Raw genomic sequence first — 22,841 nt, forward strand, 5'->3', positions numbered from 1 at the left:
TATGCACAGATGTAGGAGCATGCTGAAATTGGCTTGCAGAGTGCACAGCATGAGCAATATCGGGCCTGGTGATAGTCAGATAGGTGAGGGAGCCTATGAGTTGCCTGTAGGGCGTAGGATCGTCCAGCAGAACTCCATCCTCCAGTCGTAGTTTAGCATTGATAACCTCGGGAGTCTCCACCTTTTTATCATCTGAAATCCCAGATTTGGAACATATGTCGGCAGCAAGCTTCATCTGTGACAGTATATACCCTCGAGGAGAGTATGCAACTTCTATACCAAGAAAGTACCTGAGAAAACCCAGATCAGACATATCAAAATTATGTTTTAACATATTTTTAACTTTAAGAATACCGCTTTCATCATTGCCAGTGATGATCATATCATCAACATAAAGCAGAAGGATGATGATACTATTACCTGCATTTTTAACATTTAACAAAAAGAGCAGTGTCAGTATAACATGAGCGAAATCCCAATTGTAACATGATAGCACTAAATCTATCATACCAAGCCTTAGGGGCTTGTTTAAGACCATATAAGGCTTTTAATAACCGAAGGGTTTGACCTTGGTTAACACTGATTCCCGGCGGAGGGTCCATATATACTTCTTCATTCAACTGACCATTAAGAAAGGCATTTTTAACATCTAATTGGAATATAGGTCATTTCTTAGATGATGCTACCGCAATTAAAGTTCTAACGCTTGTGATGCGAGCCACGGGAGCAAAAGTCTCCTCATAATCGATGCCATATTCTTGTGAGTATCCCTTAGCAACTAATCTAGCTTTATAGAGCTCTAGGGAACCATCACTTTTTGTTTTGACTTTGTAGACCCATCGACATCCTATAGCTTTCTTATTTGGAGGAAGGTGAACTATTTCCCAAGTTTTAGCTTTATTTAAAGCATCTAGTTCAACTTTCATTGCTTCAACCCAATGAGGTATACTTTTTGCTTGATTATAATGGGAGGGTTCATAGTAAGAATGCAAGGCTATTAGACAAGCTCTATATTTAGGTGAAAGAGTTTCATATGAGACAAACCTATTAGGTGGAATTGATTCTCTAGAAGAACGCCTAAGGGAGGTTTCTTCTAGGGGTTCAATAAGCCGCAAGAATTTTTCTAAAGCACTAATAGGTTGGGCTTCCTCACGCGGAGTGTATACTTGGAGATTGTCACCATTAGTTGGTGATACATCATCATCACGAGAATCATGAGTATTTTCTAAAATTTCCGGATGACTCAAAGAGTCATCATTTGAATCTTCTAAAAGATCATTGATAAACATATAATCAATTTCATTTGATTTTTCCAATATGTCAAATCCATTTTCATCTTCTAAAAAGGTTACATTTTTTGAGACAAATAACTTATTGTTTTTATGATCAAAGCATCTATAGCTTTTTTTATTTTCACCATATCCTAAAAATACACATTCTATTGCTTTAGGTGACAATTTATCTCTTTTATGTAAAAGAACAAAGCATTTACACCCAAAAATCCGAAGACGATTGTAGTCGGGTGTCGTATTAAAAAGTTTTTCATAATGAGAGATATTATTCAATTTTGAAGATGGCATCCTATTGATTAAATAGGTGGAGGTTAACACGGCTTCGGCCCAAAAATTTTTAGGAATATTTTTAGAAATGAGTAAGGATCTAGTGGTTTCCAAAATATGCCTATGTTTTCTTTCCGCTAGACCGTTTTGTTGAGGAGTTCTTGGGCAAGATTTTTGATGACAAATGCCATGTTGTTTTAGATATGCTTGAAAATCATTTGATAAGTACTCTCCACCCGAATCGGATCTAAGAATGGATATTTGACTTTGAAATTGATTTTGAATTTTTGCATGGAATTCTTTAAAGAAGTTAAAAACTTCCGATTTAAAGTTAAGAAAATAAATCCATACATATCTAGTATAATCATCAATAAAAGTAACATAATATGAATAACCACCTTTAGATAGAACCGGAGATGGCCACCAAACATCGGAATGCACCAATTCAAAAGGTCTTGTTGTCACAAAGGATCTAATAGGAAAAGGAGTAGACTTCATTTTGCCAAAAATGCAATCTTTGCAATTGATATCTTTTTCTTTACAAAACTTGTGTCCAAAAGGAAAAAGATACATTTTAGAGTAACGTGGATGTCCAAGCCTTTTATGTCAAGTTTCAATATTTTTGTCTTGGACATAAGTACAAAATGAGGTATTTGGAAAGCATTAAGTTATCCATAAAATAAAGGTCTCCCTTCCTATGGCCTTGCCCAATCCGCTTCCCGGACCGGAGATCCTGCACAAAGCACCATTGGGATGAGAAAGATATTTCACATCCATGGTCGGCTATTTGAGAAACGGAAAAGAGGTTAAGATTTAATTTTGGAACTATTCTAACTTTTGGAACAAGGAAATTTTGAACATTTTTAGAATCAAGAGTTCCAACACCACTTATTTTGAGAAAAGTTCCATCGGCCGTAGAGACACAAGACATTTTTGAATTGGTGTGCACATTGGTTAATGCATTTTCATGAGGGGTCATGTGAAAAGAAGCTCCGGAATCTAAAATCCAAGAGTACGTATCGGGAGGTGATGATGAGGCAATGGCGGCACCGGAGGTGGAAGAAGTGACCTTTAAAATTTGTTGAAGAGCCAAGGAGATTTGTCCAAGAGTATCTTTGAGATCCCCGTTCTTGCCGTCATCTTCTTTGGTGGTGGATTCTTCAACGGAAGCCACCTTTGGCTTGAATGCTCCATTTAGCTTTAGGCAAACGGGTTTAATATGTCCCGGCTCATAACAATGGTGACATATAATCATTTTTCTTCCACCACTCCCTTGCTTACCAAAATGAGGTGGTTTGTATGTTTTAACATGATTGCCGGGTTTAGATACGGCAAGAACTTCCTCTATGTTTTTACCCATGCTATGCCTAGTCTCTTCTTGAGTAATCTCGGCAATAGCTTCTTCTAAGGGAGGAAACGTGGATCTATGGAGAAGTGAGGATCTCACTTGTTCAAATTCGGGACGAAGCCCAAATAAAAATTGAAACAATCTATCTTGTTCCATTTGTTTTTGTCTTAGAACCACATCCTCCATAGATACCCATTTAGGCTCTAAAAGAGCCAATTCATCCCACAAAGGATTTAGAGCACTATAGTAATCTTGTATGCTCATGTCTCCTTGTTTTGTGGTTCTTACTTTTTCTTGCAAGAAATAAGCTCTTGCAAGATCCTTTTGGGTAAACATACCCTTCATAAAAAACCAAACTTCATTTGCCCGGCGGAATTTTGCAATATTTGCACATACCTTAAGTTCGACATTATTCATAAACCATGCTAGGATTTTTGCATGGTTGCTCTCCCAATCTTCCATTTGATGATTATAATCTTCAATGGCCTTGAGACGAGCATCGCCTTCAAGTGCTTTCTCTTGATCTCCTTTCATCTTTGTGAGCTTAAGTTGGGGTTCCGGAACGGTTCCCATTACATAACCCCAAAGCTTCTTGCCTTTGAGATTATTCTCCATTGCGGATGCCCACATCATGTAATTTTTTCCATTGAGTTTGAATGATAGATCGATCTTGACTTCCATTGCTACACAAGGAAGATGTGAGAAAGAAAGGAAGTAGAGAGAGACAAGATTTTACCTTTAGAAGATCTTATGGCTCTGATACCATGTAATGAAATAAGCGGAAGTAACGAAGAATGCTAAAGCATTCACTATGTCCCACACGGACAAGTGCAACAAGCACAAGAGAGAAAATCCACTAAGGGATATACAAAGGGCCTTATAAAAAGGCTACACACATGAAAAATAATATCACTATTATTGAAGAGGAGCTCTCAAGAGCAATACCACATACATGGGGGGTTCCCCCTATTTATAAGAAGAGGAGACCAAAGGGGCTCCCAATAGAGTAGTTGGGAGCCCCCAACGGTCACATATGTGACCGTTGGGGGCCCCAACGACTCCATTGTGGGGCCCCTTTTTCGGTATCCAAAAAATACAAAAATAAAATTAAAAAGAAAAATAAAAAATAGTGAAATACGAGAAACAAAATAAGTACCCCTATGGGGTACTTTGTGAAATGACCATAATACCCCTATCGGGTATTATGGTATTATTACATATGTTTTAACAAAAATTAGGTTAGCCACTTGGAACATAGGGTCTTTAACTAGTAAGTTGGTAGAGTTAGTAGATGTTATGTGTAGGAGAAAGATTGATATTTTATGTCTACAAGAGACCAAATGGGTAGGTGAGAAAGCTAAAGTAATAGAACCTTGGGGATATAAGATTTGGTATACAGAAATAAATAGGAATAGGAATAGGAATGGAGTAGGGATTGTTATGAGTCGTCAGTTTATAGATAATGTAGTTGAGGTCCGTAGGAAGGGTGATAGAATTTTACTTATTAAATTAGTATTAAGTACGGATATTATTAATATTATTAGTGTTTAGCACCTCAAGTAGGTTTAGATGATTCCATTAAGCATCAATTTTGGGAAGATTTAGATGGAGTAGTACAAGGGATATCTTATGGAGAAAAGCTTTTCATCGGCGGTGACCTTAATGGACATGTAGGCATTAGTAGGGATGGATTTGAGAGTATCCATGGAGGCTATGATATAGGAGAAAGAAATGAAAGTGGAGAAAGGATTTTAGATTTTTGTTTGTCCTATGATATGATCTTAGCAAACACTTGGTTTAGGAAGAGGGAGTCTCACCTAGAAACATTTAAAAGTGAGGTTAATACGAGTCAGATAGATTTTTTCCTACTTAGAAAGAGAGATAGGGGTTGTTGCATCGATTGTAAGGTTATACCGGGAGAAAGTGTAGCTACACAACATAGAGTCTTAATTTTAGATCTTAGAATTAGACAATGCCGCACAAGGGATAGACATAGGATAGATCCTAGAATTAAGTGGTGGGCACTGAAAGGAGCTAAACAAGGAATGTTTGTAGAGCAGGTAGTTAAGGAAGTTGATTGGTGTCTCGAGGAGGATTCAGAATCAATGTGGAATAAGATAGCGGGTGGCATGAGAAAAGTGGCTAAGGAGGTATTGGGTGAGTCTAAAGGCGGTGCACCACTAGGTAAGGATACATCATGGTGGAACGAGGATGTCAAATTAGCTATTAAGGTTAAAAGAGAGTGTTATAGAAATCTAAGTAAGAGTCGTGATAATGAGAATTTGGAGAAGTATATGATAGCAAAGAAGGAAGCTAAAAAAGTAGTTTAAAACGCGAGGGCTAAGGTATATAAGGAGGTTTATGACAAGTTGGATACCAAAGAAGGCGAGAATGATATTTATAGGCTTGCAAAGATAAGAGATGGGAAATCGAAGGATTTGGGTATGGTTAGATGTATCAAAGATGAAACGCAAAGGGTTTTAGTCAAAGATGAGGAGATTAAGGAGAGATGGAAAGATTATTTTGATAAGCTATTTAATGATAGTCATGCTCAAGATCTTGGAGACTTCTCCATTCCTTTTCATGAGATAAATCGTGACTTCATGCGCAAGATTCAAAAGAAAGAAATTGCAGAGGCTTTGAAGAAAATGAAATAAAAAAGGGCAGTTGGCACAGATGGTATACCTATTGAGGCTTGGAAATGCTTGGGAGAGAAAGGTTTAGAATGGTTGACAAATCTTTTTAACTTGATTTGGCGAACAAATAAGATGCCTAATGAGTGGAGGAAGAGTACTTTGGTGCCTTTATATAAGAATAAGGGTGATATACAAGATTGCACAAACTATCGTGGTATAAAACTCATGAGTCATACTATGAAACTTTGGGAGAGGGTGATTGAGTCTAGGTTGAGGAAGGTTGTCATGATATCGGAGAATCAATTTGGTTTTATGCCTGGAAGATCAACTATGGAAGCTATACATCTTCTTAGACAACTTATTGAAAGATATAGAGAGAGGAACAAAGATTTGCATATGGTTTTTATTGATTTAGACAAGGCATACGATAGAGTACCTAGGGACGTTCTCTGGTGGACAATGATGAAGAAAGATGTTTCTCTCAAGTACATTAGTATAATTAAAGATATGTATGAAAGAGTAGTAACCAATGTCCGCACTTGTGGAGGGGTGACAACCAATTTTCCGATAACGGTTGGGTTACATCAAGGATCTGCTTTAAGCCCTTTTCTATTTGTGATAGTGATGGATGAGCTTACGAGATCAATTCAAGAAAATGTACCGTGGTGTATGTTGTTTGCTGATGATATTGTTTTGATTGATGAGTCTAAAGCTGGGGTTAATGCTAAGTTAGAATTATGGAGACAGACATTGGAAGCTAGAGGTTTTAAGTTGAGTAAGAGTAAGACTGAATATATGGAATGTCGGTTTAGTAAGCAACGAAGTAGTGATGGGAGTGTAGTGAAGCTTGGTGAGCAAGAAATACCGGTGAAGGATTATTTCAAATATTTGGGATCCATCATTCAAAAGTATGGAGAAATTGATGGAGATGTAAATCATAGGATAAAGGTTGGGTGGATGAAATGGAAAAGTGCAACTGGAGTGTTGTGCGATCGTAGAATGCCATTGTGGTTGAAGGGAAAGTTTTATAGGACGACTATTAGGCCCGCTTTACTATATGGTACGGAATGTTGGGCTGCCAAGAGACATCATATTCAAAAAATGAGTGTAGCTGAGATGCGGATGCTTAGATGGATGTGTGGAAATACAATAAAAGATAAGATTCGAAACGAGGAGATACGTAAGAAGGTAGGTGTTGCACCCATTGAAAATAAGATGCGAGAGAATCGTTTACGGTGGTTTAGACATATTCGACGAAGGCCTAATGATGCTCCAATTAGAAGGTTGGAGAAATGGGAAAATATATTAGTTAAAAGAGGTCGGGGTAGGCCTAGGAAGACTTGGATGGAGATGATAGGAAAGGATATGAATGCTTTGAACCTCATCGAGGTCATGGCATTGGATAGAAATGATTGGAGGAAAATGATTCATGTGGAAGACCCAAAATGAATTTTTTTTTGTTCATATTGCGGACCGCAATTGTTTTGGGATGAAGGCGTAGTTGTTTTTGTTGTACCTTCCATGATGTATCATGGGTACTTCTTTAATCTCATCTTCAAGATCTTGTGGAACAAACCAAAGAGCTCCAAGTAAAAAATATCTTTGCATTTCAATCAAATAGAATATTTCAAACAAGATGAACCAAGAGACCATAACATTGATCAAGAGAAACATATGATTCATCAAGACAATGATATAAAAGATATTCTACGTATTTCAATCGAGCACTATGTGAAAATATCATTAAGAGTTGTGTCACAGGGATTCGGCCAGACATGTGTTGCACCCGCATCGACGCGACCCTAGGTGCGGTCAACGCACCCAGGGTCATTTTGGTCTATTTTTTATTTATTTTTTTAAATTTTTCCCTATGAAATGGGCTGCGAAATTTTAAAAAAAAAAATCTTAACTGAATCATTGCGCGCCACATAAGACGACTCTTCATCAAGCTTCTCAATCGAATGCAGATACGTCAACATAAATCTGACACCCTAATAAGTGCATGGGAAACCCCAAGGAGTTTTATAATAATGGTTTCTGCAGAGGTGTGGGCCCCCAGTCACATGGGCAACTGAAAGCCCCTTCAAAATAGCGATCATGTTCACGTGACCATTTAATCGAGGGCCTTCCGTGAAGGGCTCTATGTTGGCGAGGAGGAGGTGGGACAGATGAGGGATTTGACTTGAACGGTCCGAGACCCAAGGGCGCATTCATGATTGACGGGCATCCCAAGCACATTGTAAGGTCGCTTTTGCCTCCACAACTTGATAAACATGCAAAACAGCCCTTAGGCCTTAGCCCTTAGCCCTCTCCTGTAGTTACAGAAAGACCAACATTAACCTTTTATGTATAAAGTATTACAAGGAAAAATAAAAATTGGTTATTATTAAATTAAGGGACATGAATAATATAATAATAGTAGTAAGGTAAAGCAGTAGGGGTGGGGAGGAGATTACATCAGTAAGATATTCTTTGACAAAGAATTATTGTTTGGTGGGGGAATGTGGGAAGAGTGCGGGTGCCCTATGAAATGGACCCGCGCCGGGGGGGGGGGGGAACCCCAAGACCCCCTTATATATATATTACATTTTTGCCCCTGCCGCACCCATGCACCCGGGTTTTTTGGAAGTGCCGAATCCCCGCACCCGCACCCATGTGACATAGATTAAGAGGATTAAACTCAAACACATGATAAACTCACTATATTCTTAAGGAAAGATATATGCGCAAAGGCACAAGAAATACTTACAAAGGAGTTCAATTTGCACAAAGGCATAAAAAATATCTCTTCTTATTGACTCAACCCTAAAGAGCTTTAAGAAAAGCTGCATGCATTAGAAATGTCTTCAATGAGACAATGTTCATTCAAGAACTAATTCCTCACAAAGAGATGTGCACAAGGACACACGAAAAGAAAGCATATTTAATACACATAAATCAATAATGAAGAGACAATTAATTTTATCAACAAAAGATGATTTTAATAATTTCTCACACTCCTTAGAATGAAAAGAAATCAATGTCAACAAATGTCATGTATGAACTTGAAAGAACACACTTCAATCAAGTATAACACTTGATTGAATAAACCAAAACACTCACCCCAGAGTCAAGAATGAATGTTATTTTAAATAGAGAACCTCACACATTGAAGGATGGGATATTTGAAAAGTACAGAAGCCCGCTAGAAGGTCAAACACCACAAGCCCTTAATGTGTAAGATACACATCCATTATAGTGTAAATGCCAAAAAGGTAAAATCAAGTGATTTTCAAATATGCATATATATTATCAATGATATGAACTTTTATCGACAAATATTTTCTATGCAAGGGAAAAAACAAGTAGTAAGGATCAAAAAATTATTACTGAATTAAAAAGAAATCTCACACGATAAAATGCAAATCAAAACCAAAATATAAATTCTCATAAATATGAAATATTGCAAATCTCAACAATAGTTCATCCATTACAAACGGTCACCTCATTAGACCTCCAAAACCCACAAATCAAGTGTATAAGCGACTAGAACAAGAACATAAATATAATGCCACTAAAGAGTCAAAAACACACACGAAGGTGTGTATAAACACCTCTTGTCTACATATAATGATACTTGAAATGAGTGTATCAACGACTAGAACAAAAATACAACAGACAACCATGGGCTAAAAATCACACACAAATGTATGAACAAACATATCTTGTCTATATATAATGACACCCAAAATCAAGTATGTTCAGCGACTAGAACAAAAGTACAAAGCCAACCATGGGCTAAAAACACACACGAAGGTGTGAATAACATTTCTTGTCTACATATAATGACACTTAGATAAGAGGCATAAAAGGAGAAAAATACTTGAGGCAAGAAAGCTTGTAATGGAAATACAATTAAAAACAAATATTAATTTTTCAATATATCTAGAAACACTAGGGTTTCAAAAAGTTAGACATCCATCACAAGTATACATAATTAAGAGCATCCATAACAAAGTCAATAGCCAAAGAACAAACGAGTGATGTCACACACTCATAATCAGAGATCACATAACATGTCATTTAGAGTCAAACTACAAGTTGACAACCTAAAATGACATAATATGAGGGTGCACATAACTCACCCCAACAAACATCTCTGTAATAATAACAAGGCCAAGAAAATTAATGCATAAATTAAAGTTTGTGATGGACAATATAAATGTCATAAGAAGGCAACAAACACTTATGGAAATCATTTTCCACATAGGTGATTTTATAAAGAGAGACGATCAAATCAAAGATCCAATAATAGTAGATAATCAATCATATGCACAACAATATGCCTCATGACAACAATTTTACATAAACACGGATCATGCTTAACATAATTAATTCTTCAAAATGAAGTCATTTATACCAAAAAGTCTTATTATGCAACAAACACAACATGAAATATTAAGCAACGTCACGTGTAAGAACCGATTTGGAATAATCCACGAGTCAAATCAAGCCTTAACTATGATAGTGCAATTATTTACACCCCAAATGATAATGATCTGCTCATTATTTCAATAGATCGATGTAAGTATCTGACAGAGGCAGAGCCAAACTTTTACAGGAGTTTATAAGACATCCACAGCATTACAAATGCAGCACAAATTGTATTATCACGGGATGTTAAGGCCACCATGGATTTTTTTTTAATTTCTCATCTCCTTTGGGATCTCTCCCGTTTGACGAATTTGATCCTACCCTGAAGGTTGTGACATTCACAAGCTCACCAATTCTTGAACTCAATGATCCACTAGAACGATTCCCTCCCAAACCCAGGATCTTCAGTGGGATGTAATTTGTACAAATCTCTTGGTATTTTCCAGCAGTTCAAACTTGAATTAACAGATAAGGAGGTTCCCCTTTCAGTATCAGTGAAATAATGAGCAGATCGTCAACAAATTGGCTTGTGGTGGTTGGCTTGCCTACAGTAAATCGCTCACCACAAACCGATCATCACCAAATGGACTCAAAGAATAACCACAGGTAACATACTGATTGTGTGTGTGTGTGTGTGTGTGGGGGGGGGGGGGGGGGGGGGGGTGATATTACCCAGAACTCTAACACCGATTACACTAGAAATCGATGCTGAGCTTCATGTTGGAAAGAAGTAATGCAAAACAAACTGAGATTCATTTACAGGATACAATGCATAGCATGATAGGCAGAGCTCGATCGGCATGGATCTAACGTGATTGGCGCCGATAGAAAATACCAACAAGAAATGTTGATGTTGGATTGGGGTGAGGAATGAAAATGATTAAGATGAAGCGACGGTGGTAAACAACATGAAAACAAGAAATCTGACCTCAAAATAAGAGAGCACCATACAAACATGAAATCTAAATTTAAAAGGGCAAATCGAGATATAGATAAAAGTCGTGAATCAACAGGAAAATCAGATTCAGATTCAAAAGAACTACATAAAAGCATCGAATCTGATAACATAAACACGACGAGAATGAATAAATTACAAAACATAGAAATGTTGGAACCTATTCATTCCTTTTGATATTGCATATTTACATAGATCGATAAAAAAAAGAACAGCAGAGAGAACTTACCGTGGTTTGCAGAGGTTCTGGAATAATCTCTTCGAAAGAGAGAAGAAGCTCTGTTGTCGAATTCCCTTAAGAGAATCAGAGAGAAGAAAAAGAAAAAAAAATGTTAAGAGGAAGACGAAGGAAGGAAGGATCGAGAAGAAGATGCAATGCAGAGGTGAAGAAGCGATGAGTTTCGGGGACCCCGACAGTCGTTTTTTATAGGAGAAGGTCGTTAGGCCATTTGTAACGCCCGTTAAAAAAAACCGCGTCCGACTCGTGTCAGACAAGTGCCCTGCATGTGTCGGACACGTGTCGGGGTTTGGTCTGTTGTGTCGGGCCCGGATCCAGGTCTGAACCGGACCCGAGCCTAACCCGATCCCGAATTCTCGAAGCCTCGAGAACCTGCGTCTTTTAAAAGATGCAGGCACCTCGAGCGAGGGGTAGAAACCCTCGCCCCTTCTCTCTCCTCGCCCATTCTCGTCTCGCTCCTCCCTGCGGCCACCGAGCGTCGGCGACTCGCCGCCGGCCACCTGTTCGCCTCCTCTCTCAGTCCGGCAGACCCCCCGACGACGCGATGAACCCCCTCTTTGTCCCCTGTGTCGCAGGACGTCGGCAATCGAAGCCGACGACAGCCTCCAAGCTCTGATGATCCCCCACCTTCGTCGCTTGTGTCCCTCGTTGTTGCCGACCTCCGAGCCTCTTCGCCTCCCCCTCTCTGAGTTCGGCAGACCTCTCGACGGCCACCTGCGACATCAACGACGACCTCCTGACTGGCGATCGGCTGCGCCAGAACCCCGACGCCGAGAAAGTCGACGCCCCTTCCACTCAGCCTCTCTCCATGTGACATCGGCGGCCTCGTTTCTTCCAGCCACCTGACGTCTACAACTGTCGGCAACAGCACCGTCACTGTCCCCTCTCTGTTGTGGTTGTCGTGGTTCCCGATGATCGCCGTTGTCAGCAAGCAACCCCGACAGCCCCGTTGTTGCGACCTTTCAAGGTGAAAAACCCTCCCCTCCTTTTCTTCTCCTTTGTGAGGAGTTGGTCGACAAGGGGCTGAGCCCCCTGTTGTCACCTCTTGTCAGCAGGGGGTTACCCCCTGCCTTTTTGTAGTCGGTCGACAGGGGGGCTGAGCCCCCTGTCGTCGCCGCTTGTCGGCAGTGGGCTCCACCCCCTGTCGCTTTATTGTTTTTCGGCAGGGGTTTCGCCCCCTACCTCTTGGGGTCCTCTGTCAGGGGGCTTTGCCTCCCTACCCTAACCTGTGTTCGGTAGGGGACAAGCCCCCTGCCTTCTTTTGTTTCCTGACAGGGGGCGAGGCCCCCCTGTCGTTGCTCTTGTTTTTCGGCAGGGGGCTTCGCCCCCCAACCTTATGTTGTTGTCCCGGCAGGGGGCGGAGCCCCCCTGCTCTCCTGTTGTTTTGGGGTAGGGGGTGAGGTCCCCCTGCCTTTGTGTTGCTTCTCGACAGGGGGCTTCGCCCCCCTACCTTCTTTTGTTTGTCGGCAGGGGGCAAGGCCCCCCTGCCTTCAGTCGTTTTCCTTGCAGGGGGCGAAGCCCCCCTGCACCCTCTATTGCTCCTCGGCAGGGGGTTCTGCCCCCCTGCCTCCTGCGTTTTGTCGGCAGGGGGCGAAGCCCCCCTGCTTTCCTGTTTTCGAGCAGGGGCTTGCCCCCTGCATTTCATTTGTTCTCCGGCAAGAGGCTTTGCCCCCTTGCCTTGTTCTTGCTGTCGGTCGCCCCTGCCTGTTCCCAGCAGGGCGGTGCCCCTGTCCGAGATCCTGTTCTGACAGGGAGTGTTTCCCCCCCGTCTTGTTGTGGCATGCCTTGTTGTGGCGGAGAGCTTCTGCTCCCTCCCCTGCCTTTCTTTGTGCTGGCAGACAAGGAGCTCCTACTCCCTGCCTCTGCTGCTGTTGTCAGGCAAGGCTGAGGCCCCTACCTCTGGCACCCTTGTCTGCAGGATGCAGAGTTCCTGCATCTGCCTCCTGCAGGCAGGAGGCCTTGCTGCGTCTGTTGCTTCTCGTTTATATTACGACGGATACTAATGTTCTAAGCATCCCAGGTTGAACGGTGGATCCAGCTCGCCTTCGTGGCTCGAGCTTGTGCTTACCTACGCCGCTGGCGTATGAGGACCCGCAACCCCTTAAGGTAGGAGATTCTTGCGTGAAAGGACAATGAGCGGATAAATGCTAAAATAAGAAAAGATAACTAAAAGAGGATGATATATGTATACGTATAATATATATACGTATGTTTTTACCTTCAAGGACGCGGTTTCGCGATTCTTGTCCTCTTTACTTTCTCGCATTTTCCTTTATGTTGCCGCCGCGCTATATGTACCTAGGCTTTTCATTCATGTCTTTACATTTCATGTCTTTTAACTCAAGGACGCGGTTTCGCGATCCTTGTCCTCTTTACTTTTTCGTACTTTACTTTCTTGCTGCCCCGCCCTTTGCGCCATGGCATTTACTTGTATATGTCTGCCTTGTTCTCCAGGATGCAATCTTGGTCCTCCTTTACGTTCTCGCACTTTACTTTCTTGCATTTACTTGTGCCCCGCGCTTTATGCGTCATGGCCTTGCTACTTGTTTTACTCTTCGAACCTTACTTTCTTATTGTTGTGATATTGGTTGTTGCACTTACTTTCGTATGTGTTCGTCTTTACCTTGCTGCTGCATTTCGTGCATATGCTTTGCTCATGCATGTATTCTTATCTCTGTCGTATGCTCTTTTACTTGCTTATGTTTATCGTTTAATCGAGGTGCAACCCCCATGCCTCGTGAGTCGTCCTTTACACTTGCTTAGTCAGTATAGGATCTCATACCTCGTGAGTTGCGTGCGTAGTTGCCTGCTTGTGTGTTTCGATGATCGAGGTATGATTTCATACCTCGTGTGTAGCCCTAGCGTTCTACCCTCGCGGTGCAGCTTCGCCCATCGAGTCTTGCCCTTCGATTTGCCATTGTATTAGTATGTGCACGAGTTTGCCCCTTGTCAGCTTGCACTCTCTGAGTGCAACTTTGAGTGTATAGTGTATATCGTTTCACTTGTCTTAAAGGCCACGATGCACACACTTATGCACTTCGGTTCTCCAAAGATGATGGTCTTAGGTGCAAACCTATTTTCAAGAATGTATAGCTTGTAAAGTAGAGATAGCGGCCGGATCTCCCAAATCGATGTATTTGGGAGAGGTGTGTTACAACCTCAGTTCGCCTATCCGATACGACTCAAATAACCTTGTTTAGGAGCCTATGCACGAGTAGGGCGGGGATCCTAGCGAGGTACTTGCGTCATCGCTAAATCGGCGTTACATCACTTTTGATGCGAGACCTATTTTCTAGGCTTTCTGGTTCAACCAAGATAGTAGTGCCTTCCTTTCTTCGTGAAGGTATTGTTGGATTTCTTACGAGGAATCCATGTACCTCCTCTTGTAGTTGCACTCTTAGTCATGTACGATATGTTTGGGCTACGAAGAGCAGGACGAAAGGTCTGTAGCGTGTATTGACACATTAATTTAATCATGTTATGTTGATTTCGCCTAATAGGCAGAATGCTTGTGATTGTCTAAAGGACCCGAGCACGATAGGTTGAAACTTGAATGAGTTCACTGTGGACTTCTTTAAAGCAGATGCGTTGGGGGATTTTCTGCGAGAGATTCATGCCCCTCTCATCATGGTTATATTTTTGAACAGGTACGTTGCGTACTACGATGAGTAGGATGAGAGGTCTATGTTTACCTCGAACATGCAATGGCATGTGTTTGAGATCACAAGAGTGATGTTTCTACCCTCGCTATGAGTTGACCCCTCTCATCGTGGTTGTACTTTTGAACAGGTACGTTGCGTACTGCGGTGAGTAGGATGAGAGGTGTATGGTTGCCTCGAACGCGCAATGGCGTGTATAATTTACATAAATGATAATCATGCGCCTTCACAGGCAAAATGCCCAATTGGGTTGAAAGACCAGAGCATGTATAATGGGACGGCGGTTAAGAAACCCCCCATCGTGCTCATTCGGGATGGTTCATCAAGAGAGAGGATGGATGGTACAAAACTCTGATGGACAGTCATTAATGGCAATTTCGAGCAAAGATCCGACTTCCCCAGTCATCAAAGGTTAGGAGAAATCCTTCAGGCCACTTCTGCAGAAGATCGGATGCGCATCCATTGGGCCTTTGTTTGCCTTTGGGGATTTACTCTCTTGGTCACTGGCCATCCCCTTAGGAGCGGACTCAGTCAGTCATTCGGGGTATAATAAAATACATAGCATAATGAACCCCCAAATCGATTCCGACTGTTTCTACGTTTGCCTTATGCGTACCCACAACGGCGAATAAGACAAGATATAACTTACACACATGATTATGAGATATGCGTGTTGTGACGTGCATTGCTTGCTTGCTTGTTAGCTCTGTAGTTCGATACGCTACTCGTTGAGCTATGTATGTCTGTTGAGGCGTTACTCTAATTGGTTAAACTGCTTACGCAATTATTTGCTAAATACTAACTACCTTCTCATACTAGTCAATTACTTATACTATTAACATTATGTTAGTTATTACATTTTGTGATATAACTGCTACTGTATGATATATTATCATGAATAGCTTATGAATTGCTTGTAATGCAATAACCTATGTCACAGGGATTCGGCTAGCAGGGTGTCATACCCGCATCGACGCGACGCGACGCGGGTTCAGGTGCGGGTGCGGCACCGGGTGCGGTCAACCCGATCCTGGGTACGTTGACCGTACCCAGGGTCATTTCGGTCCATTTTTTGGATTTTTTTTAAAAAAAATTGCCCTACGAAATGGGCTGCGGAATTTAAAAAAGAAATTTGTTGACAGTTGCTTGATGTTGCTCTTGTTTTATAAAGGGGCACTTGTGTCCACAACATCTCACGAGCTTTGTTGGCATCCCAGATTCCCATGTTATTCCTACCTCCAAACAATTAATTCGCAGCGTTGGAAAACACATTGCTAACTTGGAAATGATGATCCATCTTCCTCAAAAATTAAAACAAAAATTCAAGAGCCTTTTGAAGTCTTTATCCTTCAAGGCTTCAACAATCCAGATCCTTCTTCGTCAAGGATTTTCACTCTCCATAATAAATGATAATGATGGTGGTAGCCTTGGTGGCTATTAGTATTCACTTTTCTCCTGACGAGATGTTGTAGCCTTGTGTAGACCTCTCTTTTCCACATGTCAAATCGAATAAATTTCTTTTAGCTGTCATCTGTGTGCAGCTGTATATAAAATGAAATTTGAAGAACCCTAGGCGGTGGCGTGGCAGTGGAGCCGTAGGCCTCGTAAAGACTCTCTCCAACAAACCACATCAAACCTTTGCTAATATTTTTTTTCGTGAAGACCAGTGAATTTCAGACATGATTGAATCATGACAGTCAGCAGAACGCAGCAGGCTTGGTCGATAACTGGACCCCGACCCGCGCCGGGGGAACCTACGGTATGTATATATATATTACATTTTTGCCCCTGCCGCACCCCTGCACCCGCACCCGCACCCATGTGACATAGGCAATAGCTTGTGCCTTACAATTAATGTAGCTACTTGCCGATGGATTGAGTCACCCAATAGTACTTGTATACATATTACGAGCATTATTATGAATGATTGTCTTATGCAATTGCTTTGCTTGACTGTTGGATAGAGTTACTTACTCTTCACCTATATTATCTTTTGGATTGCTATAGTTGCTTATTTAGCACTATGGTTCTTACTGCTCTTGTACGTAGTTGTTTGCTTTATTAGAGTTTTGCTTATTCCAGAGTACTTTTAGATCTGCTAGTCTTGTTTTTTCCTGCTTGATCTAGCGATTATCTTGCTTATTGTAGCCTTTGTTCTTTCTTGTCTTTTGCACCCCTACTAGTCTGTTGTGAGACTGACTCATTACATGGGCAGGTGGTGAACATGTTATACTGCTTGCGATGGCACAATGACGTGATGCGTTCAAGGCGAGACTCCTTTCCTGATGTTGCGCTCCTTGGAACACTTTTGGTAAATGTAGTATAAAGTTCCTTTGAAACCATCTATTATGATTAGAACTCTTGAGTTCTAAAACTGTATTACCAAAACGTGGTTCTTCTTTTCATTTCAATAAAATATATATTCGAGTTGCAAAACGGTTTATAAGGGGAAGATTGCATTTGTATTGTAATGCGTCCAAAGTCTAGGGACTTGCTATTTTGAACCTGATCTTCCGCCGAACTTTTGTTTCAAACTCTGATGAATGATTGATTTCAAAGCTTTCAACATTTTTCATAAAAGGTTTTAAGTCCACGATTTTGGGGCGTTACACCATTTTTCAAAATGATCTTTTATTTTTAGGGATTTTCAAAAAGAGGGTTCATTTACAAGTGTTTCTTAAAAAAAATGGTGTAAAAAGCTATATTTTCCGGAATTTTTTTAGGTTTTTGATAAAAAGATCTAAAGATATGAGAAAATACGAGGGATTTTTTACAAAAAGGGGACCCAAATGAGGTCTTTTGAAAGATTTTTGTAAAATATTTATTTTGAAATATTTAAGATTTTCTGAAAATGAGGTTTTTGGAAAATACCAGGTTTATTTCAAAAAAAATGAACTCCAAAGTGGATCTGGATCCAGAATTTTCAGAAAATATTGATTTTGGATCTCAAATTGAGATCGGATCTAGATAAAACATCTGAGAAAATTCAGACTTGATTTTTTTGATTTTTTGAACAATAAGAGATCTGGGATCAGAATTGGATCTGGATATCCGATTTGGATAAGAAATAAAAACTGAATCTGGATTCCAGTGAATCTGAGAAATGAATGGATTTAATCAGAAATTGGCCCAGTTTATTCAGAGAAAGGCCATGGGCAAAAGGGGTTTTTTTGGATTTTTTTGAAAAAATTGGGGCGTTCACAGCAAGCAGTTGCACCTGGAGACGGCAGTGGATACGGGGACATGGCCAATTTTATAAAGCTTTCAATATGACTAGCATATAAGGGGGACACGAAGTGAGAATCAAAATGCAGCGTCTGTATGATATAGCACATCATGGAATTACATTTAGGCTCCCTGACACAGCCAATTTTATAAAGTTTTCAAGATGACTGGCATATGAAAGGACACAAAGTGAGAATCAAAATGGAGTGTCCATGGCACAGCATTGACAATCCATTCACCAGGAACATACAAGCTGGACTACTCCCCTGCCACAGTCACAAGGCAAGCATTTTTAATTGCATTCCCACAAGTATCTGATTCAACATCTCAATGATCTATCACTCATAAATCAGTCCCTTGCTGATATCAGATGGCAAGCACAGCAGCCATCCAAGAGTATGGATACAACGTACAGCAGTTTGAGACCTGTGTCCTGTTCCCACATGCTGTGACACCTCCAGATACATCTGGCAGGGCCATTCACCAACAACCTCACCAGATCAGCAAAATTATATTGATGGTTCAGAATTTTAAGATCCATCCAGAACCTTATGCGCATGACACCCAGACATTATCAAGAACCAATCAAATGTTTATTAGGCTCTAATAACTTAGATTAAGTGTTCCACTCAGAACTCACCAACACGGTGAACTCAGCAATCATCATCAAACATGACATTATATATACGAAAGGGGGTAACGTCGAACCTCCTTTCGACGGACACGCCCGGCATGTGACAAGTGTTGCGTAAAAACACTTTTAGTGGTGGTCTTTGACCGCCTCTAAAAGTCTGGGCGGAAAAAAGAGCTTTAGCAGCAGTCGCAACCGCTGCTAAAGCTCTTATTTCTTATGAACATGTGGGTGTCCTTTATATATGTGTGTAATAACTTTCAGACTGAATAAAAAATAATGTGCATCATCATATCCCGACTAGATTGTAAATACAAATGATTGTACCAAATATATGCACATATAATATATATATATATAGATAGATAGAGAGAGAGAGAGAGAGAGAAATCATATTAAAGGAAAGTTCAGTGATGATGATAAAAGAGAGGGGAGGAAAAGTCCCGTCCATACACCTTTTGCAAAACTTCTAATTAGTTGAGAAACACAGAAAAGACAGAACTTGCAAAGCAGATAATTAACATGAATAAGTAGAAAACAAAGACTTACTCTTGTATTTTAAATTACCACAATAGATAATACAAACTCCAAGATTGAAGTCTGAAAGTGGGCACAGACCACTCCATAAAACTATGTGCAAAGGATGTAAATTACTCCAGACAAAATTGAACCAAGAAAAAAACATTTCCTTCAATAGATTTTCAAGGCATTATGTAGAAATAACCTGAAGTTGTGTTTTAAGGGACTCTTGAGACAAATTTGGCTGCAAATTCATCGCCACAGCTTGTGCAAGTGCTGGTAGAACTGTCCCCATCATGGCACCAATACGCATATTCCTCACCTATAAATCAATTGAACAGATATAGCCTACTCAAACAAGGTCTGGAAACAAATACCACCAAAAAATATAGCAACCACTACAATATTAAGATATGCAGCACAGTGCTTTAGGGTAACTTAAATGATTTATTTCTTTTCTAAAAATACTATAAACATTTTAATAGCTTTTCATAAAAAAATTAAAAGAAAAAGAAATTTATTTTTTCGAAAGAATTTCCTTAATAAAATATCACAATAAAATGATAATCGTGATGGATTCATTTCCAAAAACAATGCTGCCTTAACGTTTTTAGGAATATTATCCTCTAGCCTCAATATTGAAAACTGACCCATTTCTGATATGCCTTTGTATCCAAATGTGCATTTCTCACTAAAGACTTGCTCCAGATAAGCTTTTATTTCAATAAGAAGTCCATATATGCAAAGGATCTTAATAACTGTATCTAAGTAACAGGCATAACAAGCTATATGCCCTACATATACTTTACATAATGGCATGCACTTAAGGGTAAAAGGCATTTTGTCATAATGAAAGCACGGACATACACACACAGATGTGTATATTCCACAGCAATCCCAAATATCTGGGATATATCAAAGAAGTCCTCTTATTACTATTCTTAAAAAATAACCTCTTTTTCCATTAGGACAAATGGTCTTTCTTCAAGTATCATTCACTTAACCATGGCGAGAAACTGATTGCAATTAAGTTAGTGTAATGTCTGCAATACCATCCCTATTATTTGATAGGAAATATATCAGCAAAACCGTCTTCTCTTTTGCATTCTGTGATCTACATCTCATCAGCGGTTTGCAGCAATCCCTGCTGTCCTATTTTCCTGCACATTGTACCTCTCCCAAATTGCCTACATGTTTTCCGAGACCTAGCATCGTTCCCGACTTCCTTTCATCATTCTTTGCATTTTGTTTGCTGTCTTTCCCAGCACCAGACATCAAAGACTGATTAGCTACATCACATGGATACGGCTGCAAATACGCAGATACAGCCATTTTTATGAAGTATTTAATATGGATTAGCATAAAAAGGGACACGATGCAGGGACCAAAATGAAGTATCCATCAGACATAGCCGATTAGTTGTTGAGTCAGTCAAGAATCAAGATAAAGTCCACAAATCGTATTCAGTCAGCTACTTTTACATCTGCCAATCCGGTTGATTAATGTCAGGGTTTCGGATCCAAATATTGGTTGATGCTCGTTTCGTGATTGCTTTGCTTGACTAACCCTAACCATATCCCTAATCTTAAACCAAAACCAAAGAACAATGATAAAGTATGAAAGAAGTAAGAAGACAAAAATTAAAAAAGAGAAGAACTAATCCTTGATTCAGATGCAGGTTTGAAAGAGCATAAAGTGCTTGGATCTTCTCAGGATCATGTCGAATGCACATAGGAGTTTGAGCACTATGATACCATGTTATTCTTAATAAAGAAATAGCAGAGAAGAAAAAATGAAAGAAAGAAACAGAGGAAGAAGAACTAAAACAGAACACCTCATGCCAAGCCTACTGGAAGAGGCTGAAACACTTCTTATTGTATATGACTGGTACATACTAGAGAAGGGACAAAGCATGAAAGAAGAAAGAAGTAGAAGAAAAGGTAGAATAGAGAACCTCTTGTGTCCAGCCCATTAAGAGACTGCTGACACATCTCTCTTATTGCATATAACTGCTATGCCAGAATTACCACCATGCCCTGTCTAATACTTAGGTGAATATACATTTAATGCCAAGCAATATTACAAAGATAACAAAAATACCACCTGGACGCTTAGTCTTACAGATGAAAGAGTCACATAACTGGTTGGAAAAGGAAATTTGAATAACAGACTTGGCTCTAAAAACAGCACGACAATGAACAATTGAACTCATGAAACACTCAATTAGCAGTAATGTTAATGCCACAATTTTTACTATTATATAAGATTTTAAAATAAAAAACTAGATGCAAAATTTTATAAGACCAATGTAAGGGATATTCAATATTGATGAAAGTAAACAACAAAATATAAAAAAAGAACAAATGAAATCCAAAATGTAGAATATCAAAGACAAATAACTGATGATGGAAAATGAAAACAAGAAACACAAATCAAATCTATTAAATTATGGATACTGAAAAAAAAAATTGTGTCTCATACCAATGTTCGAACAAGAAATTTCATTTCCTTTTCACGACAAGACCTCATAAGGTTCACAATAAGATTCTTTTTCCGAATAGTGCTTCCACTGCCTGCTTCAGTACTTGTGAGTGCCATAAAATAATATTTCATTAGCAAACATATTAATGATAAATCACATGAATGAAAATTATAGCATACAAGTCTTACTAATACCTAATATCAACATGTGAGTATAAGTTCCATACATAGGGAAATATTTGGCACTAATGAAGGTACAAAACTATTGAGCTAGAAATCATAGGTGCAAGTTGTATCAACTCAATCTAGACATAGATGTGCTCAGCATGGTTTGTTTACCAAGGATCAAACCCTTATGTAAAAGCACGATTTCTTGAGTTATGGAGTTTTGGCACATTGTGGGCCAATGATTTTTTAATCCCTTTAAAACCATGCTTGTCATAATCACGTGATTCAAACATGTTTCCTACTAAACAAACCACGTAGATCACATTTGATGTACAAACAATTGAAAAATTTTGAAGAGTGAGTTCTACTCCAAGGTTGTTTGTTTGTATCGTGTCGTATCGTACAATATGAGTGTGGCACACTTAAAAAGGACCTGAAACTCGATTTTTTTATTTTGGGCTTAAAAGGCCTCTTGAGGGGCGAGTTCTTCATATGGGTTAAGATAAAAAAAAATTATTATGAGTAAAATTATAAAGCTACTCTTTAAAAAAAATCGCCTTGGGTCTATGACCCCCCACCAACGTAAAAATCAGGCTCCACATTCCTCCAACAAAGATGGCATAAGATGATCCGGCATGGCAATGGCGCACTCAAGTAATAAGTGGAAATTGATTGAAAATCGAGTGCAACTATTGCCATAATATTTTTGTTTATGTAATATGAAAGTATGAATCTTGTGGCATGTTCTTAATTGCAAGATATTTAATATTTGGCATTGTTCGTGTGAGATATGCATGCAATATTAGCTATGATTCTATATTAATTGATGTTTGATGATGTCTTATGCGGCTCATAGAGATATAAATGTTATGTGATTTTATAGTTGTATTTTGTGCAATTAAGCATTGTTTCATGTGATATGACTTTTTTAGAATTTTTGTTAATTTTTTGGGATTTTTTTAAAAAAATTTATTAAAATTTTACTATACGGTGTTACTTTGGGCCCGAC

At 39.6% G+C, this 22,841-nt stretch overlaps 1 protein-coding gene across 1 annotated transcript in view; it reads right to left on the minus strand.

Moving 5' to 3' along the window:
• The window catches only part of LIG6 (DNA LIGASE 6), an 83,665-nt gene that overhangs the window by 53,405 nt on the left and 7,419 nt on the right, over window positions 1–22,841 (minus strand). Inside the window, exons 6-7 of the mRNA XM_090013151.1 lie at window positions 21,665–21,767; window positions 19,389–19,505 (exon numbers count right to left, since the gene is read on the minus strand). Of these exons, the coding sequence (XP_089869277.1) occupies window positions 19,389–19,505; window positions 21,665–21,767 (220 nt within the window). The remainder of the gene's footprint in view (window positions 1–19,388; window positions 19,506–21,664; window positions 21,768–22,841) is intronic.

The sequence above is a fragment of the Nuphar pumila genome, chromosome 7 (assembly GCF_984573655.1).
Source record: "Nuphar pumila chromosome 7, dmNupPumi1.hap1.1, whole genome shotgun sequence".
Classification (NCBI taxonomy): domain Eukaryota; kingdom Viridiplantae; phylum Streptophyta; class Magnoliopsida; order Nymphaeales; family Nymphaeaceae; genus Nuphar; species Nuphar pumila.